This window comes from Microtus ochrogaster, chromosome 15 (assembly GCF_000317375.1).
Source record: "Microtus ochrogaster isolate Prairie Vole_2 chromosome 15, MicOch1.0, whole genome shotgun sequence".
In the NCBI taxonomy this organism is placed as follows: domain Eukaryota; kingdom Metazoa; phylum Chordata; class Mammalia; order Rodentia; family Cricetidae; genus Microtus; species Microtus ochrogaster.
In genome coordinates this window covers 5,361,812-5,388,965 of record NC_022017.1, presented here as the reverse complement: position 1 = coordinate 5,388,965, position 27,154 = coordinate 5,361,812, and the positions used below count along the sequence as shown (strand labels likewise).

General features: G+C 43.8%; 1 protein-coding gene across 3 annotated transcripts in view; it reads right to left on the bottom strand.

Moving 5' to 3' along the window:
- Positions 1-27,154, bottom strand: part of Fmnl3 (formin like 3) — a 59,987-nt gene that overhangs the window by 9,224 nt on the left and 23,609 nt on the right. For 2 of the 3 annotated variants that reach the window (XM_026782436.1, XM_005353920.2), the window contains exons 2-9: positions 11,953-12,036; positions 9,819-9,899; positions 9,172-9,248; positions 6,282-6,365; positions 3,137-3,289; positions 1,912-2,020; positions 1,676-1,752; positions 1,404-1,497 (exon numbers count right to left, since the gene is read on the bottom strand). In XM_026782436.1, coding sequence (XP_026638237.1) covers positions 1,404-1,497; positions 1,676-1,752; positions 1,912-2,020; positions 3,137-3,289; positions 6,282-6,365; positions 9,172-9,248; positions 9,819-9,899; positions 11,953-12,036 — 759 coding nt within the window. The remainder of the gene's footprint in view (positions 1-1,403; positions 1,498-1,675; positions 1,753-1,911; positions 2,021-3,136; positions 3,290-6,281; positions 6,366-9,171; positions 9,249-9,818; positions 9,900-11,952; positions 12,037-27,154) is intronic. The other variant, XM_026782437.1, reaches the window with a different exon arrangement.

Sequence of the window (27,154 nt, the reverse complement as noted above, 5' to 3'; positions counted from 1 at the left end):
AACCTAAACCCCCAACCCCTGGTTCCCAGGAACATGATGGCAAAGGCACAGTTCAGACCAAGTTTAGCCACAACTCAGTGGGGCATGGCAGTCTGCACCTAACTTCCTAGCTAGCCTTCAGGAGGCTGAAGCAGGACTGCCATACGTTTGAAGTCAGCTTGGGCTGTAAAGTAAAAATCTGTCTTCAAAAAACAAAATATAACCAACCAAAGAAACAAACAAAAGATACCCAAATAAATATATAAGTAAATATCATAAAATAATAGTAAATTAACCATAACTCTATCTAGGGACTGTGCCATTTGGATACCAGAAGAAAACCCAGGACCTGGAATCTGGCCCTGGGTCTCTGACCCTCCACCACACTGAGGGAATCCAGTACAGCCTAGGATTTAGCTCTATGCTGGGAAATTACAGAAGGAAGAAAAGGAGAAAGAAAGGAGTCTAGCCATGGCTGCGGCAGGAGGTTGGGCCCCAGGGGGACGAGGAGGAGTCGGTATGCAGCAAAGTCCTCTGCTGAAAAGGGTCCAGGGGCTCTTTGAGTTTCTGAACTTTAGGGAGGAAGAGCTATTTCCTGAACTAAACAATGGATGTGAGGGAAGAGGCCCAGAGAGGAGGAAGGGGTGGGACCACAGCTGTGGCTGGATGTTGAGGAATCCCATGTTCAAGCAAATTGGGGTTTCAGAGGCAGACCTCAGGAAGGGAAAATTCCACACACAAGTTCTCTCTTCCTTCACTAGCCTTCTTCCCTGAGAATATACTTGCTTTGGATTCCACCTGGGGACTCACTGCAGGAGAACCACTTGGGGAGTCTTATAAAGTGAAGACAATGCTCAGGCTCTGCTCCAGTGGGTCAGGAGTAGAGCCTGTGCCTAAAATAAGAAAAAGAAATTGTGTGTTTTGCCTACATAAATGTATATGCATATGTGTATACGGTGACTGTGCAGGCCAGAAGGGGGCACCAGATCCTCTGGAACTGGAACTAAAGACAGTTGTGAATCACTGGAAACTGAGTCAGCAAAGGCTCTGAACTATCGAGCAATTTCTCCAGCCCAAGTCTGCATTTTCAACGCACTCCTTTGGGAATTCTGACAGTATCAGGTTAGGACACTTCAGTCTGTCCCACAGTGTCATTAACTGGCCAACTGCGTGGTGTCGTGGAACAAGATCTAAAAAACTCTGGTTTTGTTTTAGCTTGAAGCAGGCTGATCAGTCAAGCAGTTATTTTAAAATCACTAGAGAGAAAAAAAAAAAGTAAAAAAAATAAAACCACTAGAGATCCCAGTAATTGGAACCCCCATATTTTTCTCTAATACACATACACATGCGCGCGCGCGCGCGCGCACACACACACACACACACACACACACACACGTTGTGTGTGGAGCATGCAGGAGACTAACCTCTTTGAAATTGTCAAAGGCAGCAAGAATGATTTCATGACCTCCTCGCACCAAACACACAGCTGCCAGCAGCTCCAAGACCAGAGCTTTGGTCCTAAGAGATGAAAGAAGATTAACATCCTAGGTCTCATCCAAGTCACCACAATTCATATCCTTAGACACTTCTCCAGCAGAAGAGACCCTGACTAACAGACCCCAAAGCAGGCAGGGCTTCTTAAAGACTAGTCAGGATCATCAGATACCTGGGCATAATGAGGAAGGAAGGAACACACCTTGGATTCTTGTTGTTGAGGCTAAGTGCAATCTCATTGACAGCGTGGGGGTGGGACATGACCAAGTTGAAGCCATACTGCAAAGGAAAGGATAGGAGGGCCCTCGATGGTGGGAAAGGGAAAGCCAGCAGGTCTCCCACTAGCAAACCTCTCTTTCACAAGCTGGTGCTTTGCTCTCTTGGTTTAACATATGAAGCAGAAGAAAGAGTACTTCCATGAGGAGCATCACCTCTTACCTGATAGTTCATGATGGCTCTGAGACAAAGGATACAGACGTGGACATCATCCTTCTGGCTCACCAGGCGGGAGTTCTTCAGGGCCCTGCGGCCAGGGAGAGTACTGTACCTGGGGGATAGTGCCAAGTAATCAGGTAAGGGACAAGACTGCTTGCTGGTGAAGGTTCTAGGACACCAAGCTGCCCCTTCGAAGCAAAAGAAATGGGAGTGAGGGAAGAGGACCTTGTACCAACTGCCAGGACAGCAGGAGGCAGGGGAGTCGGCTTCTATTCACTTCCTTAGTAAAGGCCTTTGTTAGCCTGGGACCCTAGCTTTATACTCTTGTCAAAATCATGCTAACCCCAGAGACCCTCTGAAATACAAAAATGTTTTGAAAACTTTGTAGTCCTTGGGATGGATCACAAAGCAGGCACCTGAGATTTCTCTCCTCTCACTTTTAGTTAACACAACTTTGGCACGTTCAGTGGGGCAGGTGCGTCGTTGCTCTCGTCTCATTTGTAAGCCCCGCAAAGGCAGAGCAGACCTACATAGGCCTTACCAAGGCTGGGGGTTATGCCTGCTTTGTATCATCCCTCCCCTGCCTTAACGTTTTGTGAGAAGAGGAAACAGGAACGGAATCTGTTCCTGCAAGACCAGAATGATGAGCAGTGTGCAAGACACAAAACCCAAGGAGAGAAGCAGAGCAGTGGAAGAAGAAAGGCTAAAGGGAAAGCCATGAGGTGCAAGGACAGCCTCTAAACTAAAAGGCTTTGAGAAGGGATCCGGTTCACCAACAGGACTGCTCTCCAGCACACAGACAAGTGAAAGCACAACTTAGAAAGACCTGAAGGGAAAGGATGGAGCAGCAGGCAGCCGGGGCTGGTTTCCAAGCCCCTGATGGGAAGAGTGAGTGTTCACGAGGGCAGGAGCCGAATCAGCCAGCAAAGCCCAAGCCCTGCCCAAAGTCAGGAAGGAATGGCTAAAAGAGAGTGAGGACTGGAGAAAGGGGAAAGCTGGAACGTCAGATGGGGTGGCACAGCTGAAGACCATGTACTTACCCAGGACAGACTGCTGGGCAGAGTCAGGGAGACAGAGAGGACAGATCAGAGACAGGCGAGCAGGCAGAGGGCAAGAGAGCTGAGCCTGGAAGCAAGAGTGAAGGAGGAGCGTGAGCACTCACCGGGTTACCAAGACCTGGATCAGGGCTGGGGTGGGATGCAGGTGGGCAGAGTAAGCGCACACATACCGGAGCACGGACTGGCGCGCAGAGCGAGCGAGGCTGTTGGTGAAGGGGGCCGACAGGGCGCTGGGCGGCTGCAGGTCCTCGATTGACCTGCTCCAGGACCGGAGCTTGTCAAATGCACTGTCATCGCCACTCTCCAGACCCTCAAAGTCAAACCTGGAGCATGAAAGGACACACATGCGCACACACAGGCACATACACAAGAGAAATTCTGTGCCAAGCCCCCAGCAAGTTCACCCTCCACTCTTCAGGCCTCTATGGCAACATAAAGCAAGGGCAGCAAGAAGAGAAAACAGAATTAGGCATCAGAGACCTAATCCTGGTTGGAGCTACCAATGTAAGACAGGGCAGAGAAGGTTCAGACAGTTCTGGGAACGGGAGATCAGAAGGTTTCTCCTTGGCCTAGGACGGTGGGGGCTGGCTGGCTTCCTGTGCCCCTAGACTAAAATGGGACATCTCAAATCACCATGGCTCTACTTTAAAAAAGAATCTATACCAAGGGCTGGAGAGATGGATCAGTGGTTAAGAGCACTAGTTGCTTTTCCAGAGGACCCAGGTTCAATTCTCAGTACCAGTTCATTGCTTTCTAGAACTCTAGTTCCAGACTTGACACTCTCACACAGACATACATACAGGCAAAACGCCAATGCACATTAAATAAAAATCAATTCAAAAAATTTTTAAAAATCTATACCAAAGAAGAGTATAGGGGAATGGGCCAGCTGCAGATCTTACTCACTGACCAGTGGCAGTGGCTTAAAGATTCAGAGCACTCTAAAGTTAGTCTAGGTCATCAAGAACTGGATAGGCCTGAAAAGAAAGTAATGGGGTTCCTGAAAAGTCAAAGTTGGCTCTTTAAGCTTAGGGAGTACACCTGTCCCATCCTAGCACTGGACTGGCTTCATTTGGCTTTTCAGTGCTGAGGAGTAGCCAAAGGCCTCCTGCTAGGCTGGTGTGCTAACAGGAGGCCCCAGTAGCTATACTCCAGGCCTAGTAGCCCTCTTAATGGGCTGTTTCTCTATGACTGACTACATGGGGCTTCTGTTTTCCATCTTAGCTTAAGATTCCCTAGAAGAAAGAAAACCATAGGCTGAGACTGACAGGGCGTGCTAGCTGCTGGAGACATCAGTGTTGTCTGGGCACTTCCTGTAGCATGTCTCTTACCATAAGTAGTGTGCTCAGGGCAAAGAGGATAGCTCAAATTACACACCACCCAGGGCCTTCCCTTACATTTTTTCACCAGAGTACACACCCTGAGAGCAGTTCCGCCTGCCCTTCTTCCCCTGTGCCCATGCAGCCACTAAAACTGGGGCGTATCTCCCAAAGGCTTTTTCCCACAGGACATCTTGCCCCACACGAATGCCCGGTGTCAAAGGCTGGGGCTTTCTAAAACAAGGAAGGATCACAGGCGCTGGAAGTTCTAAAGGAGGCTGCAATAGTGCTGACAACAGGAGGTAGTTACAGGGCAGTCCGCACCCATCACCCATGGTCCTCCCGGGCACAAGATGCGCCATTCAGAAATGCACGCCTTCTCTCCAACTGTCCGGCCACACCTTTTTCCTTGCAAGGCTTCCTAAAACATTCTCTCTCCTTCTCTGGACTCTTTCCTTTCAGAGGCACTGCCCTCAACACCAAAACATTAAACATCTGGTGTATTCTTGGTTTAGAGCAACTGGAATTTGTTTTCTTTTTCAAGACAGATAGGCATATTTGGGGAAACAATCTACATCTTTTTACTATAAATGTTCTGAACTAAAAATTCACTTAAGCAGTTTTTTCCATTTCTTTCTATAAAAAAAAAAAGATTATTTAAAGGGACAGGAGGACCATGAGGAATGAGTTCTGCAGAGATTTGCATGGAGAGTAGCCTACTCTAGGTTTAAAGAGGATGACTTGAAGCCGGGCGGTGGTGGCGCACGCCTTTAATCCCAGCACTTGGGAGGCAGAGGCAGGCGGATCTCTGTGAGTTCGAGACCAGCCTGGGTCTACAGAGCTAGTTCCAGTACAGGCTCCAAAGCCACAGAGAAACCCTGTCTCGAAAAACCAAAAAAAAAAAAAAAAAAAAAGAGAGAGGATGACTTGGGAATGGTGACAGAAGCTGCACCTGGGAGAGGCTTTAGTGTGTACCCTTAAGGAAATGCCCTGGACAGAGAAGAGCCATAAGGGCAGGGACAGCACAAAGGCAAAGGTCTAGGCAAGGTTCAAGGTTCAAGCCTGCGGCTTCTCCAGACTAGGAACATTCAATGCTAGGGTACCATGGGAAGTTAAGAGCAAAGCTGGGACCTGCTTTCCCCAGGCTGACTGTCTAGGACGTAAGACTACACATGTTGGTAACTTCATTTGCCATCACGGTCAGCCTTCTTTCTATATGTCTGGATTACAGGCAGGTCCATCATCTGGGTAATAAATCAACAATAAGCAGCCACCACAGAAGAGGAGGCCTAGCATGTTCCAAATGCTAAGTGGGAGACACACATCTCATCTACTCCTTCCAGTGAGGACAACAAAGCTGCTTAAGGTTCCACAAGTAGTGCACAACCCAACTCTTTCTGAATCAAAGCCCTCAGTCACTGTGCCTCGCCACGCCAGTGTTCCTGCCTCCCTGTGAAAAGGATGTTTGGATAATGCTCCCAAATGCTTCATCTGTCTGCTCAGGTCAAAGGTCTTGCCCAATGTACTTCTTCAACAACAGACCTGTAGTAAACCTTTCACATCTCAGGGCTTAAGCTGCCTCATGGAATATTCAATTTTGAATGGATTAGTCCTACCAAGGCATTTCCCTGAGGAGCCAGGATATTTCCTTAGATAGCCTGTACTTTGGAACTTGGATCATTTGGGTTCTGATTCCAAGCTCCCTTTCCATACTTTCTCTTCATGCTCCACCAAACATGCCTTTTATTCCAGCTAACCGACCAATCCTTGCTGGTTCTTGATAGTCCCTTGTCTTGCCTGCTCACCTCAACATAACACTTGGACTACTTCCTCCTGTCTTGGATTGCCCATTCCCATCTTCTCTGCTGGAATCTCATCCTTTCTTCTCCTCCACCCTCATCTCCTCTGTATCCCCACCCCTCAAGTACTTCTTCTAAACAGACTGGAACTGTGTGCTTCTCAGTGGGTCCCCAACCTTAGCCCTTGTGGTACTCACATGACAGAACATTGGGCAAATGACAGGTAATCCACCAGCACATCCAGGCCTTTGTTTTCCTCATTGAGAAATTCCCTCACCCACCTGCAGATACAGGAGACAAGTGGATGGAGTCTGTAAACTGGTTTGGTTTGGTGGAGGGCTCTGACCCATCAATCTAGCGACAAATATGTGTCCACTCTTGTATCCTACTGGAACCTAGTGTCAGGCTGAGAAAATCCTGAAAACCAAAATCTATGACATCCATTTGTGACTTTGTCACGAGTCTGGGCCTCCCACAGTCAGGGAACCAGGGATAGGGAAAGCATCTCCAATACCACTTGCTTTATCACAGATGAGCTTCCAGCCAGTCTCTCCTAGTGGGCCAAGGCTATAGCCCAATTATTTCCTGTATCCCCTTGATCTGACACAATGCTAGACATGAAGTCCTTTCCCACTGTGTGCCGAAAGAATCGAGGAGGCATCCAGAGCATTTACCACTCACAGAGCTGTGTCTGAGAAAGCTAGCAAGTCCCTAATGCCATAAATCTCAGTCAGAGCTCCCTACTGGGCCAAAGGGCTCTTTACTGAGTTCAGTCTTAAGAAGCAATGAGCAAAGATGGTTGTGTGATTTCTGTGTTCAATTGGAGTCTGGCAGAACCGACAAAGGCTGGGAACAGTTAGGAACTCAAACTCCAGCATGTCATGACTCCCACAGTCACATGAAAATGTGGGAAGGCAGGCAGGTGGGCAGACAGAAAGACTGTGCTATCTCTGGACTATAAGTGAAGAGTCAACGCCCGCAGAGTTGGTGAGGGCTACTGTCCACTGCACACAGACATAAGCCCCTCAGGACAAACCCCCTCTTCTCCTGAGTGCTCTATTCACTCTGGAATGTCCATGGGACCACACAAAGCAGCTGTGTCCATTTGCCCTGAAGGGCTTTTACCCCACAGTTGGACATCAGTTCCATGCTGGGCAGCCACACCCGGAGCTGAGAGAGGCTGGAGCTGGAGCACCAGGCTTGGTTGATTTGGCAGCAAGCACCAGCTGAAGCTGACACCAGAGCTGCCTGAAGTTAGTTTCCTCTCTGGGGGCCGACAGGCCTCCCATTTCCTGTCTGTCTGCTCTCCAGCTCCCCACCCCCTTCTCATTTCCTGTCTGAGTCTACGTTGCTATTTTAGGGATACTGACACTTTGAAGGAGAGGTTAAAGGGCACTTTGACAAGGCAGGAAAACCAACACGAACCAGAAGAGCTAGAGGGCTCTGGAATCCTACTTTGGGGCAGTGTCATTGGACAGCATGAACCCCAACCACTGCCTGTGGACTCACTCCTGCAGAACCCCCCAGGACCCCTCACTAGCCTGACAAACTCCCTGAAGAAAGGAGTCTGTCTTCCTCATAGAACTACCCAAGAAGCCTCAGACTGGACGGTGGGGGCTTCTACAATGTCACAACTAAGCTCTTTCCTGGGAGCCAGAGGCTGGTTCTGGACTTCCAATATGAGAACCAACTGCTAAGAAGCCCCAGGCCTGGGAACTATGCTAATCATGGGGGACGGTTACTGGGGGACGGTTACTTTGTGGCCCTTTCCTAAGGAGCACAGACGACATCACGGCCTGAGAGAGAGGCCCTGTGGAGTGGAGTGGAGTGGAGTGGAGTGGAGTGGAGTGGAGTGGAGTGGAGTGGAGTGGAGTGGAGTGGAGTGGAGTGGAGCAGGTACCAGATGGTGCTCAGGACTGCCAGTATCACTTTTAACCACGCGCACATAGCCTAACTGAGGAACTTATCTAGTTTTCCTTCTGTAGTTTTTGGGAGGGCTTGGCTACATCTTTCTCAGTGTTTTCCATGTCTGGGTCACAGATGACTGGTGTGGAAGCCAAGCTCTGGCTACCACAGCACAGCTCCCAACGCCAGGAACTGTCCCTTTCCTGCCCTCGCCTGTGCCGCTTCCCTTCTGACTGCTGTTGCAGCTGGTCACATACAGACATCCTCTCCCCCTTAAAAGCTCCAGGCAGGTCTGGCCTGGAGGTAGACAAGTAGGCTGCTGCCTTGACAGAGAGGAAAAGCTAATGATGTCATTTGGCTCTTTCCACCTTACTCTCAGGAAGCTCAGGGACTTAGGCTGGCATCTGCCCAGAAGCCCACTTCCCCCTTTGCTGACCACTCATTGAGGCCCCACGTCACTCTCCTTTCTGCACAGGCACACACTTTCTGCCTTGCTCTGTTCACCTTTCTCGCTCTCGCGGAACAGCTTCACAGGACTGAGGCACTGTCCTCTCCTGAACCTCACTGCATCAACCCTTGGCTCCCTTGGCACCACTTGGCTCCTCACTGGGTCTGAAAGACTCACACAGATCTCAATGTATTGGCAGCACACGGATCTGCGAATACAGGAGACAGCCAATGCCTGATCTCCAGTATCTCACATCTTTCTTCGGTGTTTCAGGAAGCCTCTTCTGCTTGTGTACTATGGCTGTTGTTGTTGTTCTAACAAACAGGCAAATAATCTGTACACCAAAAAGTCTAACTAGTCGCCAGTCAGGAACTAGGTTTCATCTATTCAATATAACATATTCTCATATTCCAAGCTTTGCTGGGCCTCTCTTGGCCCAGGACCAGACCACAGGCAGACTCTAGTCTCAGCTGCTATGGGAATGTCTTCTACTCAAAGCCACAGGACCCCAAGAGAGGCCCCAGGCTTGCCAGAAGTGACTGGTCAGCAGTAGGCAGAGCTGAAGGGTAGAGACCCCAGAAAGGGCACATCTAGAGCTCTGTAGAGCTGAGAATTACTCAAGGGAAAACCTACTTCATGGCAGGAAGGATAAACCAACAAAGGGCACCAAAATCTGTTTGGTGGAGTATGTGTGGTGGCAGGGAGAGAGGCTGGGATGGTCAGGCCTGACTTACCCGATGTGATTGGTGCGAAGTGAGATCTCCAGCTCACGTAGGACCTTGGTTGACTCCTGCACTCTCCTCCTGAACTTCTGTAAACATGGAATCTTTTGTCACTTGATAGACATTCCCTGTCAAACATTTTTCTTTAAGATTTTATTTGTTTATATTTTTATCTGAGTGTTTGCCTGCATGTATGTCTATGTACCATACACACACCACAAGGCCTACAGAAGCTAGAAGAGGATATTAGATTCCCTGGAGATGGAGTTACAGAAGTTGTAAGCTACCATGTGGTGCTGGGATCTGAACCTGTGTCCTCTGGAAAAACAGCAAGTTCTCTTAACTGCTGAGTCTCTAACCTCCCTTCCTCCACCAAACTTATCTGTCTGTCTGTCTGTTGTTTGTTTGGGGAAAGGGTGTGCAGCATCTTGCTATGTAGCTATCCAATTTTATATTACAAATAAAAGAGGCAGAAAAGAAAACATAAAAAGTACAATGTGCAATCACAGACGTTTCCTCCAGTACTGGATAGTCACTTAGGTCTCACAGCTCAGATATCTAACTCCCATTATTCAAAAATACTTAGTCCCACATCAAAAGGTTTGTGCCCAAAGTCCACCGAAGGGCAGTAAGATAGGCCTTTCCGTCTCATACTTCACCTTCCGTGTTACGTTGGGGTCCAAAAAGCTCTGGAGTTTCTGGATATAGGTATGGGGAGGATTCTTCACCTGGAATCGTTCCTGTGAGAAAAAGACGCATATATATATATATATATATATATATATATATATATATATATATATATATATATACACACACACACACACACACACACACACACACACACACACACACACACACAAAGTCCACGGAGGGTGCAAGGAAGGAGAGTGCCTACAGTGCTTAGTTTGAGGGAAGTCAGCCTCCAGTTGTCTCCTGTCGCTTAGCATCATCCAACCCTTAGACTCCCTTCCCTGACTGATCCCTAGGCATATCCCACCTGTTGCTGTGGTCTCCTCCTCCAGTCAATGCTCCTAGCACCTGAAATGCTTTTCTATGTTAGAAACTATTTTGAGTCTACTGCTTGCTAAGATGCAGAGAGCAGAGCTGGGACTAGTACTTAAAGGGAATATGTAAATGGTTAACTGGCAGACAGTTATGAAAGCCACAGGAAGGGGAGCTTTGTCCCAAAGAATCTAGTTTTTGTAGTTCTAAACTCTGCAGCTATGGCTCAGCTAGCATTGCTGTGTTCTTATGCTCAGGGAGGTATATAGTCTGTGCTTTGACCAGGAATTGGACCCCAGCAACCAAATGCTGATTTGCTGCTGGGTTACCTCCCAATGCCCTTCCACAGAGCATAGGACTATGTCTTCTCTATTCAGGCCCACCCAAGAGGAGACTCCTCTAAAGTCCTCCACAAAGAAGCTATCTGAAGAACTCAGGGGAAGAGATGCATACAGGGATCCAGATAGAACTTGCCAGGTAGTGGTGGTGCACACTGTTAATCCTAGCACTCAGGAGGCAGAGGCCAGCCTGGTCTATAGAGCAAGTTCCAGGACAGCCAGGGCTATACAGAGAAACCCTGTCTCAGTGGGGGTGTATGGGGGGGGAAGAGGACAGAACTCATCAAGTAAAGAACTTCAGCAAGGCTGTTCTCCAAATCCTTTCCTGGTGAGAGCTCAGACTTAGACCTCAGTACTCTTAAATTTGTTTTTTTCTTTCTGTTTTTTTGAAACAGTGTTTCTCTGTGTAGTCCTGACTGTCCTGGAACTAGCTTTGTAGTCCAGGCTGGCCTCCATCTCAGAGATCTGCCTGCCTCTGCCTCCCGAGTAAAGGCTTGCACCACCACTGCCCAGGCTTGGACTTAGACCTCAGAATCATCATGCTAGCTCAGGGTAAACACAGGGCACAGTAGAAGAAAATAGCTAGCAAAGACCTAGCACCTGTTTGTCTTACCCAATCTGACTGTGGATTCTCTAACTGAAAGAGCATGTGTATCAGGGGATTTTGTGAGGATAAACAAGATATTCTATTGTGTGTGTCATTCCTGACAGGTAGTCAGCTCTCAAACATTAGCTATATGGTTTTTTTTTTTTTTTTTCAGAGCCTGAAAAAAACCCTACAGATTTGTTGATGACAAAGCTCAGCACCTGAGTGTGATTTAAACACAATGCCCACCCTCTGTGCCAGGTCCTTCCAGACCCACCAAGAGACAGGCTGGGCCTTGCACTCAAAGACTCATGACCTGTGACCTTCACATGTGTGCAGGGAAAGAAAGGCAGTGAGTGTTGATGACATCTTGCTTTGCAGCAAAGCAGTGCCTTCCCTTGCTACCCAGCTCTAGACACTGTCCATGCGAGGGAAGCTGCAGTCCTCGGCTACACGGGGGCAGGGGCATCTCCCTCCTACAAGTCTGTGGTTGACAGGACAAACACCCCACTGTCTGTCACGTCTGGGTCAGAGTAAGAGTCCTTCAGCACAGCTGTAGTCATAGCTAGCCACAGTCCTGGGATGAACAGTCTCCTGGGAAAACTGCTCCCCTCATCCACAACTGACCTGCATAGGCCACCGGCATCACTGTCCACTGGGAGCCCTTGTGGGTGTTCAGGCCCACCAGTCATCTCAGCCAGGAAGCCCCCTGAACAAAGTTAGCTTACCCAGTGCCAAGGCTGGCTCCTGTCAACAAGGCAATTATACCTTTGGCCTTACTGTTCCGTCCAGGTGTCACAGACTGCCACCTCCTGCCTGACCTTGCCAGCCTCACACCTGATCACACAGACTGCCACCTCATACCTGATCACAGATGAGATCCCACTTCTTCTCGTTGTCGTACTGTCGCAGGAGCCGGGCCTTGTCAGGAGGCAGGTTCATGGAGCTCTGAGGAGAGAACCTGAGTCAGCAAGCTAAGCTCCCACCACACACTCACCTGGAAGGCAGGAAGGAATGAACTCTTCTCCCTCCTTTTACTGCTGCTAAGGTGGCACAGAAAGGGGGGGTACTCCCTGCCTCCCCACCATAACAGTCAAGTTTGGCTGAACAATATTTTCTTTTCTGTGCATTAGTAATATAAATATATTTATCAAACAATTAATTAAAATCCAATACCTCACATCAGATATAAAAACGGGAAGATAAAGAATTTGTCTACAAAAGGCAAACACATAAAGTATAGAAAGTTTGAATGTAATAGAAAGGAATATATCACAAAAAATAAGGACCTATTTTATAGATAGAGTTTTCTATAAGTAAACTAGAAAGGTGCTATTATATTAAATTCTATTATAGCAGTTGCAATTTTAAGATGATTAACAATACGAATTTATATATTGCTATGTGTGTGTGTGATGGGTTATATGCACAAGAATTCAACTGCCCAACAACGCCAGGGACATCACAGCCTCCTGCTGCCACCTGATATGTGTTCTGGTAACCAAATTCAGAGAGATGGCTCAGCGGTTAAGAGCATTGCCTGCTCTTCCAAAGGTCCTGAGTTCAATTCCCAGCAACCACATGGTGGCTCACAACCATCTGTAATGAGGTCTGGTGCCCTCTTCTGGCTTGCAGGCATACAGACAGAACATTGTATTCATAATAAATAAATAAAATATAAAAAAAAAAACAGATCCTCAGCAAGAACAGTAAGTAATGTGCTCTTAACTGCTGACCCACTTATCCAGCATCAACAAATTTTTGTTGAACAATATTTTCAAACTAAAGGTTAGAGAATAAATCTAGCGAGACAAAATGCACAATAACAGTCAGTGAAATGGCTCATGAGTAAAGGTGCTTGCCACCAGGTCTGTCTTGAGCAGAGCCACAGGGTGGAAGCCAAGAACTAACTCCGACCCCCTTGAGTACATCATGGCACACTTGCTCCCACAAATCAATACAAAGTACTTATAAATGCAAATAAGATTTAAATAGAAGATATCAATATTCATTGTTATAAATGTTTTATGAAGCCTTCTTTGACATTCTACCTATATATACATAAGTCATGTTGTAAAAGGTGCTATATATAATATGAGACAAGTCAAACTGGGAAAGATCATACTGTAAAACGTTTTTGTTGTTGTTTTTACTATTTTACTTATTTGGTTTTTCGAGACAGGTTTCTCTGTAGCTTTGGACCTGTTCTGGAATTAGGTCTTGTAGACCAGAGTGCTATCTCTCCCTCACAAGTGCTGGGATTAAAGGCATCACCACCATCGCCCAGCTAAATTAATTAATTTTTTTTTGCCATGGGTGTCAGGTCCCCTGGAACTGGAATTACAGACAGCTGTGAGCTGCCACATGGGCACGGGTCCTTTGGAAGAGCAGTCAGTGCTCTTAATCCCTGAGCCATCTCTCCAGGCTTTGATTTTTTTGAATTTTTAAATTTTGTGTGTGTGCACGCACGCACGCGTACACACACACACACACACACACACACACACACACACACTTGAGTGTGCAGGTGTTCTAGGAGTCCAAAAGAGGGCATCAAGTTCCAGGACAGGCTCCAAAGCCACAGAGAAACCCTGTCTCGAAAAACCAAAAAAAAAAAAAAAAAAGGGCATCAGATCTTCTGGAACTGGACCTATAGGAAGCTATGAGCTGTCTGATGTAGATACTGGTTGTCTGTAAGAGCAGTACCTACTTTTAACTCCTGAACCATCCATTTCTCTAGCACCAAAAGATACTTCTTAGCATACAAAAGATCAAAACTTTGAAAGTCACTTCCAATTTGTTTTTTTGCCATAACCTGAGAGTCAAGCATCATGAATCAGATGCAAGAAGATAAGGTCATTCATATAAAAAGAACTATTCACACATTTTTAGAAAAATATTGCCGGGCGATGGTGGCGCACGCCTTTAATCCCAGCACTCGGGAGGCAGAGGTAGGCGGATCTCTGTGAGTTCGAGACCAGCTTGGTCTACAGAGCTAGTTCCAGGATAGGCTCCAAAGCCACAGAGAAACCCTGTCTCGAAAAACCAAAAAAAAAAAAAAAAAAAAAAAAAAGAAAAATATTTACAAGCCGGGTATGAGTGGAGCACACCTTCAATCCCCACACTCAGGAGGCAGATCTCTATGAGTTTGAGGCCAGTCTGGTCTATAGATTTAGTTCCAGGACACCCAGGACTAGATAGAGAAACCCTGACTTGAACAAAACAAAAATAGCAGTAGCAATTTCCTTGCTACTAATTACAAATTACTACCTTCCCAATTAACCAATATACAGCACTGTCCAGACCTCCTGTTGAGACACCCTAATATAAAATACTGAAGGATATACCATGAATAATTTTATTTTGCTCATTACTATGTACTAAGTGAATAATTAGTACAGTGCAAGGACGACCTAAAGTCTGCCTGTACATGGTATAGACCCCCCCCATGTCCCCTGCGGCCATGACTGCCCCCTCTCTTCAGTTAGATGTCCCCTAAGTCATGACTGCCTTTGTTCTAGGTCACAACCTTTGCCTCTAATAGCAGCCTGACACTTTGATCAGATGACAGACAACACCTGCACATCCCACTTCTGACTCAAACAAGATGCCCCATTTGAGGTACCACAGCTGTCTGACTCATCTAGCCCCCCAGAAGAGCTCTCTTTCACCTCTATCTGTTACACTAAGCCCAGCGCTTACTCCCTGGTGACCCAAGTCTAAGCACTGGCTTCACTCCTGTCCACCCCTAGCATCTTCTTCCTTACATGAACAGTATACTCAGATCTCCATGGAAGAAACAGAAGAGTCCTGGAGGCAGGCTGATCTACTTAAGGGTTCAACAAGGGAACCCTTAAATATTATTTACTTCTGTCACATAATCTATTCATCATGCTCTTATCTTACCCATAACTATTATGCATCTGAGCACTCCACTCACCCTGAGGACTCAATCTATATTCAGTGTCCTCCTGTTATCACATTTAATGGAGTCATAGTTGACGGTAAATCCATGGTTATCAGGCCCCAGGAGCAGTGGGCTCATGTCCTGGCTGAAAGCAACCATTAGGGTTCAAAACAGAAGCAGGTTGAGGACTCCAGCTAGTTACAAATGGGAGAATTTAGGATAGAAAGACAAAACTGGCCCAAGGAAAGAACAGAGACAACCTCATCACAACTCTCCCATGGTTTCTGCCTGCTGCCCATGAGTCTGCCTGAACTACATGAAAGAGGGACTGGCCCACACCTCCCCCACAGCTGATATTGTATTGATGGGCAAACACAACCCACCCTCTGGAATTGCTTTGCTGATGGCCAATCTCAACTGTCTGTGTGGATAGCAGAACAGTGGTGATATTTCATTTGTATTTTAATAAATAAAGTTTGCCTGAAGACCAGAATACAAAACAGCTACACTAGTTAGTCATAGAGGCTGGGCAGTGGCAGTGCACATCTATAATCCCAGCACTAGAGAGTGAGATAAAGCGTGATGAGAGAGGAACTTGCTCTCTTTCAATCTGAAGATTTCATAGAGATCTTCAGGATGAACTCCAGTATCTGTCTCCAGGTTTTTATTATTCATGCTACAATTGGTGCCCAACATTTAGGGTACGAATAAGCCATTTGTCTGTGGATTTTAGCCACCTGCACAGGCCAGAGTAGCCGCTCTGAAACAGTCTCCAGCTGCTACCCAAACTCCAGAAGCCCAGGACTCCAAATGCCACAGGACTGGGCTGCTGCCAAACAAGGAAGCTTCCTTGAAATCCAGTTGGGCCTTTACTGTTCTATGCAGCAGGAATCAGCCTCACATCTTCATCAACTCCATCAGTAGATTTAGTAAGACAATGGGGAATTCTTAAAGGGAGGAATTAAAAGAGAGAGGCTTTTTTTTTTTCCACATTAAAAAAAATGGGAAAAAATCATTACAATGGAGGGAATTGGGTCTCTGTATGATAATATGCTAGACAGTTTGAAAATGGAATGATTAAATAAGAATGTATCTAATTTAGATGGGATTCATGTAATGTCAATTGTAAACATCAGCTTTATCATTTTTGTCTTATCACTAAAATAGTTGGTTAATCTGAGTGCTAAGATACAGGCTTTAGAAAAACTTAATAAAGCCGGGCGATGGTGGCGCACGCCTTTAATCCCAGCACTTGGGAGGCAGAGGCAGGTGGATCTCTGTGAGTTCGAGACCAGCCTGGTCTACAGAGCTAGTTCCAGGACAGGCTCTAAAGCCACAGAGAAACCCTGTCTCGAAAAACCAAAAAAAAAAAAAAGGAAAGAAAAACTTAATAAAACAGATCACAGAGATACTCAAATCCAGACAGAGGAATTTAATGGAGAACCAATTTCAGCATTGCATTATAGAATAGAGAGGAACAGCCTAAGGTTTTCAAACAACCAACCTTAATATATCCAAATGGCAGGAACTGCCAAATGGCAAAGGTTCTGTTACAGCAAACTCCTGTGCCAATGTTAGATTTAAGGAGATTCAAGGAAGCAATGGTCTCATATGGTATGCATTGACCTTTTGTGTGAAGCAAATGCTATACTCATGGTCAGTTTCTCATAGAATTATCCCTAATTAATAGATAGAATTGGTTAAAGGTGTTTTAGAACCTGGTTCACAATTACAATGGAGTACCTGGTTCAGAGAAGAGGCTAAGATTATTGAACTATGGAGTAAGGCTAGAGGTAGGGAAATCTCCCATGATTAAATTCTTGGAGAAGGAGATTATTTCTATGAAACTATAGAAAGGCAAACTGTATATGATGACCATGCCCTGGATTTATGCCACACATCAGCTTTAAATGCTTGGGTCAGAATTGGAGAAATAGGAAAGAAAACTGAGTCATTTACTAAAATTATACAGGGCTCAAAGGAAGCCTTTATGGATTTCTTACAAAGATTAACTTCAGCAGTAAATAAAATGATACCAAATTCAGAAGCTAGACAAATAATTGAATCTCCAGCTTTTGAGACTGCTTAATTCTCTATGGAACAGGGTAAATAGGCCGTTAAAGGCAAGGTCAGCACCTTTGGAGGAATGGATTCGAGATACAATTAATATTGAATCTCATGACCATGATGATACTTGGATAGGACAGGTGATTTCCAGAGGTTTGAAGAAAACTTGAAATGTCAAGTGTTTCGATTGTAGCAAACAAGGTCACCTTAAAGGGTGTAAACAGTGCTTTTTCTAAAAAATAATCCATTCAGAACGCTCCTCCCTTCTGGATTATGTAGAAGGTGTGGCAAAGGTAGGCACTGAACTAATGAATTAGGACTATTCATGGTAATCCTGTGCCACAGGGAAACTCCTGCAAGAGGCCCCTGTGCTAAATCCGGTTCAGTTGTTTCCTGCCATTGTAGAGGAAACTCCTTCCAGAGCAATTAAAGAAACTAATGACTATTCTAGGAAACCATCTTGCTCTTGATGACTGAACAGATACAGAGAGAGAATGAAAAGTTCAGGAGAAACCATAAAGCAAGTATTTTGGCAAACTTCCAAAAATAAACAAAGACCGAAATTAAAAATACAAACAAATGACATTGTCATTGGAAGTCTGGTATACACAGGTGCGAATGTAACAATAATTTCACCAAAATCTTGGCATCCAAATTGGCCTTTTCAGGATGTAAATGTTCAGTTTTTAGGGATCGGAATTTTATCTCAAGTAAAGCAGAGTGTGAGATGAGTGTATGTATAGGGACAGAAGGACAGAAAGAAATATTAAAACCATATGGGGCTATCATAGTAATGAATTTGTGGGGATGTGATTTGTTACAATATATGTGTGTTTCTGGAAAAAATATCACAAGATATTATAAAGAACAGTCACCATATGTACAATGACTTAAAAAAATTAAAAGAAAAAAGAACAGTCACTGACCATTCAGGTTGTACAAGAACAGGGTACAACAGCTGCTAATCCAAAGGCACCAACAGCTCTAAATGGTTGACAGACAAACCTGTATGGGTTGTGCAATGGTCTTTACTAACAGAGAAATTAACATATGTTAATTTATGATTTGTTTCTAAGATTGGGGGATTGGGGAAATGTTAATTTGAGCAGGCTTTAGAACAGCTGGTACAGGAGCAACTAGATGTTCAACATACTGAAGAATCAACCAGCCCTTAGAATGCTCCTGTATTTGTTGTTAAAAAGAAATCTGGAAAATGGAGAATGGTGACAGATCTAAGAGCTGTTAATAAGGTGATTCAGCCATTCGGCTCTCTATAGTTTGGTGTTCCTTGGCCTTCTCTATTGCCTAAAGGATGGCCTTTTATAGTTACTGATTTAAAAGACTGTTTCTTCACTATACCTTTACAAGAAAAACACAAGAGAAATATTTACCTTCACAGTGCCTACTTACAATAATTATCAGCCTACTAAGAAATATCAGTGGAAAAGTCTCCCACAGGGAATGTTAAATAGCCCCACCCTGTGCCAATATTTTGTAAGTCACACATTGGAAATGATACATAAGCAATTTCCTCAATCTATAGTTTACCATTATAAGGATGACATTTTACTATCTGATTCGAATGCAGATAATTTAGAAAAATGTTTGGAGAAGAAAAATTTGCCTTGTTGGGGATTACAAATTGCTCCTGAAAAAAATACAAATAGGAGACTCAATTAATTATTTAGGTTATAAATAGGTTTACAAAGAGTTAGATTTCAAAAGGTGCAAATTAGGAGAGAGCTATTGCAGACTCTTAATGATTTCCAAACATTGCTAGGAAACATTTCCCATCTATGGCACACTGTTGGGATAGGTCCTGATGACTTGAATAATTTAAATAAAACCTTAGATGGTGACAAGGACTTAAATAGTCCCAGGAAATTATTAGCCGAAGCTGAGAGAGAATTGGCTTTGGTTAAAGAGAAATTATAGAAGGTATATTGTAGAAATTATACATGTGGATAGTGTAGATCTGAATATTAACCATACTCTGGTCATATTACTCTTTAAACCTTCCACTACAGGTACTTTAATACAGAGGGAAGATATTATCGTAGAATGTTTTACCACATAAACCAAGTGCAAAATTTAAAAAAATATGTGGAAAATGTCTCTGAGTTAATTCTAAAAGGAAAACTGAGATAGCATCAATTAGCAGGATAGACCCACCAGAAATTATAGAACCTTTAAATAATGACAAAATTGACAAATTATGGGAAGAAAGTGAACCCTGGCAAAGAGCTTATAGTAAGTTTTTGGGAGAGATTAACAAGTGTCCCAAAAGCAAGAATTCAACTTATACATAGAACTAACTGGACCCTTCCTCGCATTGTACAGGACACGGCAATAACTGGAGCCCATACATTCTATACTGATGCAAATAAATCATGAAAGGCAGGTTACACCAGAAAACTTAAGTAAAGTGGATCAAAGCCCTTATGATTCTGTCCAAAAGTCAGAATTATGTAACTATTATTGACACAACCATACTATTGATACATATTCAATTTGGAAAAGGCTGATTTGGTAATCACATATTGGCTAGAAGTTATAGCCATCATGGGTACCTGTACAAATAAAGACAGACAGTGCTCTAGCATATGTCTCTAAGAAAATGGAAACTTTTTTTGTTTATTATAATATAAATCATATTACAGGTATACCACACAATCCTACAGGTCAGGCAGTTATGGAAAAATCAAATCAATCTCTATAGGATATGTTAAATGAACAGAAAGGGATGATAAATGCTCCCAGAAATAGATTGCATAATGCTTTATTAACTTTGAATTTTCTTTTTTTAATATTTATTTATTTACTATGTATATAATATTCTGCCTATGTGTATGTCTGAAGGCCAGAAGAGGGCACCAGACCTCATTACGGATGGTTGTGAGCCACCATGTGGTTGCCGGGAATTGAACTCAGGACCTTTGGAAGAGCAGGCAATGCTCTTAACCGCTGAGCCATCTCTCCAGCCCCTAACTTTGAATTTTCTATATGCTAATGAGAAAGGAACAGCTGCAGAGAGACATTAGCTAGAAAAAAATTACAGAATTAAGTCAGCCAATATACTTTAAAGATGTACTGACTTCAGATGGAAACCAGGACATGTGTTATGTTGGGGAAGGAGTTTTGCTTTTGTTTCCAGAGGAGAAGAAAAGCTATGGATACCATCAAAATTGATAAAGATTCAATTGAACAAGAGACACCTCTTAATTAGAAGAGATGACAGTTCAAACATCATGGTCATTTTTAATCTAAACCAACCTATAACACTAACAAATTCTTTTTATTTGAACAGATATAACTTGACAAAAGAGAATCTCTCCAAATTTAGGGTTGGGAAAGGGTTTTGTTTCTGTCTTCTTAGGAGAATCAAGGTATCCAGCTCAGGAGTTTGAAGACTACTGGACAGACAAATGAGACATCTGAAGAAAAGGACAAGTCATCCAGAAAGAATGTCTCAAGAAAAGGAGTAAATTGACCTATTGATATATTACATTTCCAATAGGATAAAATTTCATAAATCTTCCCAAATGTTTATTTTTTTCTGCTGTTCTCTACAGATATTTAATGCAAATAGACTTTTTGTGGTCCCAGTCCAATTAATTAAAGATTAAAGCTGGCTCTGGAGTTGGAGTGGGGCTCTCTCCTTCTCTAAACCCAAGCATGCTTATTAAAAGTGAAATCCAAAATCTTTGTCTCATGTCAGAAGAGCCACCTGATATGGAACAGAAGAAACACAAATATTTAAGGACTATTTTATTTCCAGTAACCTTATAATCCTTTGGTTTTATATTTACTCTTTAACAGCTTTTCTTAATGTATAAGATTTATAAGATTAATATATAGATATATTAGTATATAAATATATTAAGATATATATCTTAAACTTTTTGTCATTAATGTCCTTTGGAGTATTAACTAATCCTAGAAAAAAGTTTCATCTACCTTCCTGTACATAATTTCAGGTTTGAGCCTCTATCAGTGAACCATGAACATGCCTGACCTTTGAAGTCTCCAAAAGGAGGATGGGGCCCCACAATGATAATTCCTCCAGGACTATGATAACACCACTAAGCTGAAAAACACCATCTGAAGATCAGCTTTTAACTACAAACTGCTCAGAACAATTTCAAGAGGGCTAGCTATGATCCAGTCTGACAGACTACTCTAACCAGAACTTTCCCATTACTCAAGAGACTGGACAACAAATGATACAACTACCTCTCCAGGACTTAAAGATGCCACCACCCCAGACTGCAGGAAGTAAATGTAAGAATACGATACCCACATTTCCAAGAGGTGGGGTGGGTGGCTTTTGGTCATTCAATGGGTTATAGATATTTGTCATTGTTTAGGGGGGGTTGGTTACAAGTTGTTATTAGTTACTCTCAGGAGGAAAGTTGAACAAAGCAGATTAGATTCAGAGTTCTTATTCTGAAAAGAAAAAAGGGGGATACAGATATGACAGGATAAAAGGGTAGATTATTGAGTTTACTCTAAAAAGAAAAAAGGGAGGATATAAATGATAAGATAAAAAGGTAGATTTAAAAAATAAAAAGCAACTACTAGTTTTAAATGTTTTATATTGGATTGGATTTTTGTATATTGTGTATATATTTTGTATATTGATATAAATTTGAGAAATGTACATACATTTCTGCTCTTGTTTAAGGTATTGTACCTATAGAGCTCATTTAAAAATGTAATGCAAATATCTGGTGATACAGAGTGCGTCAAATGGGGGGTACACGAGTCAAATAATCCCAAGCTAACTCTTAGTAGAGTATTCTAAAGTTTTTCTTTATTAAAAGGAACTCACAGATCACAGCGAGGAAATAGGAATTGGGCCCGACATCCAAGTGTGGCTCGCAGGAAGAAGAGAGCAAGTGGGGTAGGACTGTGGCTTTTTGGTACCCAAAGTCATGCCCCAACCTGATCCAGCCTCTTAAAGGTTACTGACTGAAGGAGGTTCCCCACCATCACCTCCTCCTTTTGTCTAAATAAGAGAGTTCTGAACCCAATACAAAACTATATACAATACACTAAGAACAGATATCAAGTATAAAAATTAGAATTACAACCAGCATAACAATATTAAGCAAGGAGCCTATGCTAAAATGTTTTGATAATCATTTTATCCTAAGGAGTCTAAGTCTTGTATTAGAAGTGGCTTGGCTAGATCATAAGAGGAAAGTAACTACAACTATCTAATCTTCAACCCCATCGAAGGCCTGAGAAGGGAGATAATATTACTTGAGTAAGCAGGAAGTGCAATCAAGCAGCTTCCAAAATGTGCAGTAAAACTGACTGAGACATCTTGCTGCCTGGAGAGTCACCTAAAGGTCTTTTGTTATGTTTCAGGCACCCATCTTCAGCCTAATGGCCCATGGACTTTTCCATGAAACAGAAAACTTCAAAGACAGTTCCACCTATATTGGCAGTTTGTCAGTCACTTTCTTCTGTGTCCTGCAGAATGTCTGGCAGACTCTTTCATGAAGCAGGAACTCCAAAGCTGCATGGCTTCTTTTGTAAGCCTGTCTTAAAGGAGTCAAGGTGAGCCAGCAAACAGAGCAAGAAGCTGCATTAAACTCTTGCTTTTTCGTGTCTAGAATTCCTTTTCAAGCTCTCTCAGGTTTTACGTGAATTTAGTCAGTCCCACGTTGGGCATAAGACTATGTAGAATGTGTCAAATGGAAGGGAACATGAATCAAATAATCCCAAGCTAACTCTGAATAGAGTATTCTAAGGTTTTTCTTTATTAAAAGGGAACTCATGGATTACAGTGAGGAAATAGGAATTGGGTCTGACATCCAGGTGGGGCTCACAGGAAGAAGAGAGCAAGCAAGGTGGGACTGCAGCTTTTTGGTACCCAAAGTCATGCCCCAACCTGGTCCAGCCTCTTAAAGGCCATTGGTTGAAGGAGATTCCCATCATTTCTGCTCCTTGAAAATTATTTTTACCAACTGTTTAGAATAAGGAATTGTTGGTTAGTAATCACCTATTATAACTGAACTTGTAGTCACATTAGGTATGTTTTCAAGGTCAAACAAAGATATATTCCAGATAGACAGATCATCTTCAAACACTTTAGAGATCTAGAGAATATGGCATTTAAGATGTTTTAATAACATACGCTCATTTTTTATGACAATGAGACATGTCTGCCCCTGGCAGCACCAATCTACTCCAGAGAAGATTATGGACATCAAAGAAACTTCACGTGAATTTTACTTTCTTTGTGGCAAAAGTAAGTCACTGGGCAAGAAAATGCCCTTGCCTCAACAGCTGACATTATGCTGCCCTAATTAAACAATCAGTTCACAAAAGAAAGTGACTGCCAAACACTGTCAAGACAAGGTGGGACAGCCCATCAGAACATCCTGGTTCACAGAAAAGTCTGTCAGATATGCTAGGCCTGTAGGCCAAAAGATGGATGCCCCAGCTGTTTCTGTCATTCCTTACATTTTTTGGAAGTTGCTTGCTCACACTTCCTGCTTACTCAGACTCCTTCTTGTGTCTCTGAGGGAGTTGGAGACTAGATAGTTAAAGTTTTCCTTGTTTACCAGGTGCAGAAAGCAAATTATGATAGAAAGTAAATTAGGCACAAGACTTTGAACTCACTAAGATAGGACAGATATAGAATAGTTTTTTCTGAATTTGTCAAATACAACTGGACTAGATATCATTGATGTATTTATTGCCTGTATATATTGCATATAGTTATTGTACTTATTGTATATAGTTTCTTATATTACTTATAGCCTTTTTATTTTAGATAAAAAGGATGGAAATGTAGTGATATTTCATTTATATTTTAATAAATAAAGCTTTCTTGAAGACCAGAAAACAAAATAGCCACACTAGTCAGCCATACAGGCCAGGCAGTGGTTACACACGCCTTTAATCCCAGAAGCCACACTAATTATCCACAGGGGCCAGGTGGTGGTGGTGCATGCCTTTAATCCCAGGACTAGAGAGGAAGCTAAAGCAGGATGAGACAGGAACTCATTCTTTTTCAATCTGAAGATTTCATAGAGGTAAGAACTCTCTAGTGACTTGGTTGTGTTGGTTTTCTGATCTTCAGGTTGAACCCCAATATCTGTCTCTGGGTTTTCTACTACACAGAACAGGAGCAGGGAGCTTTAACAGAGACACAAAGGTCAAAGGCAGATCCCAAGAGCCTCAGTTCACCCAATTGAGGAACAGACTGCTACCAGCTGAACATAAAGAAAACTAAGCAGAAAGAGTCCCCAGAACTAGTCCTGGCCCTATACACCCTGGGCATAGTGCCATTATCTAATGATACTGCTTCCAAGGCTGAGCCAGGAAAATAATTTCCTATTTTTTCCTACAAAAAAAAATGCTAGTTGTGCTTTTTTTGTTACTCATTTGTTTTTATCAAAATAACATTAGCTAGAGTCATTTGAGAAGAGAACCTCCCTGTGGGCAAGCCTGTGGGGCATTTTTCTTAATGACTGAAGCAGGTGGGTCTATCCCCTCTCTGAGGTCCTCACTCGGACAGATGGTCCTGGGTACAGTAAGAGAGTAGGCTCAGCAAGAGACAAGGAGCAAATCAATAAGCAGCATTTCTCCATGGTCTCTGTACCAATTCCTACCTCCATGTTCCTGCCCTGACTTCCTTTGATGACATAAGTACTGTGGTTGGAAGTGAAATACTCTTTTCCTCCTCAAGCTGTGTTTTGGTCATGGTGGGTGTTTTTTTTTTTTTTATTGGTTTTTTTTTTTTGGTTTTGTAGCCTGTCCTGGAACTAGCTCTTGTAGACCAGGCTGGTCTCGAACTCACAGAGATCCGCCTGCCTCTGCCTCCCGAGTGCTGGGATTAAAGGAGTGCGCCACCACCGCCCGGCTAGGTCATGGTGTTTTTATGAGCAACAGAAGCAGACTCACACAGAGAGCAGGAATAGTCTGCTGCTGCTGTGGCAGACAGCACATCCTGTCGACACCACCTTCCTCCTTTGGCCAACCACTGTGGGCTGCTGAGGAAATGCTTGACTCTCTCCAGGCTTCAAGACTGAGCAAAATCAACCCCTCCAGGACTCCTATCATAAACCATGGGTAAAGCCAGGTGGTGGTGACACACGCTTTTAATGCCAGTACTCTGGAAGCAAAGGCAGGTGGATCTCTGTGAATTCAAGGCCAGCCTGGTCTACAGAAGTTCCAGGACAGGCTCTAAAACTATACAGGGAAACCCTGTCTCAAAAAACTGGGGAAAAAAAATCATGGGATCTGGTCAAAATTTAAATCCTCTAAGAAGATGGACCCCTGCAGTGTGGAAATAGGTGACAAAGCATGAAACAGGCCTCAGAACGGGCCCACGCCCTCCTGTCTAGAGCTTCTGTGGACAGTGAGTGGCTCCAGCCTTCTGTTTTGACAGGGTTGAAAGAGTAATGGGAAGTTGATGGATCAGGAGAAACCTGCAACCTCTAGCATTCTCACAAAGCAAAGTACTGACTATGGCAGGAGCCACTAGCCGAGGCAGAAGACAAACAGTTCTCTTCCTGCCAGACAAGCGCATGAAGGCTCTAGCCGCTACCTGATAACGTGTATAAATCTGGCAGGGTCCAATGTCCAGAGGAAGCCAGGGGTTAAACTTAGCACGGCTCCAGACTAAGTCAGAAGCTTGTTTTCCCAGCATTCTCCTTCCATGGTTTCTTGGCTCTCAGAGGCAAAAGTTAAGTTCTTGCTAAGTGCCCAATTCAAGTCTTGCTGGACAGAAAGAAGGCAGAGGGCATTGGATATGGAGACAGAGTACCCAAGATCCAGTTGGGGCATTTCAAAGCTATCAAGCCTCACTGAACTCCATCAAACTCATCTCACTATCCCATGGGGTTTTGAGCATCAGATGATAAACACTTTACACTTGCACACATCTGGAATACGGTGGGTACTGGCAAAGTCCCCTGTCCTCCTGGAAAATCTGTGTGGTATTTGGCATCCATGCACCTGCCCTCCTGCTTCTGGGTTGTCTGTTCTCATTTATCCATCAGCAATCCTTCTCAACAACGCATAAGCCTTTGAACCCTTTTTAATCCCTCTTTGATTTCCTCTCAGATTAGAGTCAATCTAAACATTCCATCTTGGAGGAGGGACACACCCCACCCAGGAATGGAGGAAGAGAGGCGAATCACAGCCAAAACAGTTACAATAGGAGACAGGAGAAGGGGAAGTTGAAATCAAATTGAAAGCAATTCTGGGTCCTGATGTCTAAATCAAAGGGTAAAAAGAAGATGCCTAAATAGAGACCCATAATGGAGGAAGTTGAAAGGTATGAACCTGATGCAAGGTTGCTCTGGCTTGCTTCTTACTTGGGGGCCTGTATAAACAAAGAGGGTCCTATTCCTCCATCAAGGTCTCCCTACTTCCTCCCGCCCAACCTGATCCCTGTCTGCCCCAGGAAAGCTAGGGAAGAGGAAGGGGTTCTGTTCTCAGAGGTTCCTTTCTCCTGCAGGCCTTGTCCGCTTAGCCCCTCCTCATTTCTTTCCCACTGCAAGGACAGGGAAATACCGGATATTTGGAATTTCCTTAAAAGCTGTGTGCCTAATCTGGGACTCACCCCTGCTCTGCCAGTCTTCTTGGGCCAAGCCTGGGGAAAACCCAGCATACAGAAATAGGAAGTACCCAAAACTCCCTACTACATTACTTCTAGTCCCCGCTGATCATGACAAATCTGTGAACAGACACAAAAATGGCATAGCTCCTAGAGACCATGAAACACTGGAACATCCCTGGGAAAAGGACTGTGGAAACTTCAGGGACAGCCACAAATGGTATTTACTTTCAGCAAAAACAGAAAGAATTGGTGATTGTTTTTAATGTTTTCTTTTGTAAAACCACCTCCCAACAAAGTTTCCAAAGCTGGACCTGTCTTGGAGCACAGATGCTCCAAGCCCTGTTTAGAATGGAGACTCCTGGAAATGCAAATCAAGACAACTTTAAGATACCATCTTACACCTGTCAGAATGGCTAAAATAAAAAACACCAATGATAGCCTTTGCTGGAGAGGGTGTGGAGAAAGGGGTACACTCATCCATTGCTGGTGGGAATGCAAACTTGTGCAAC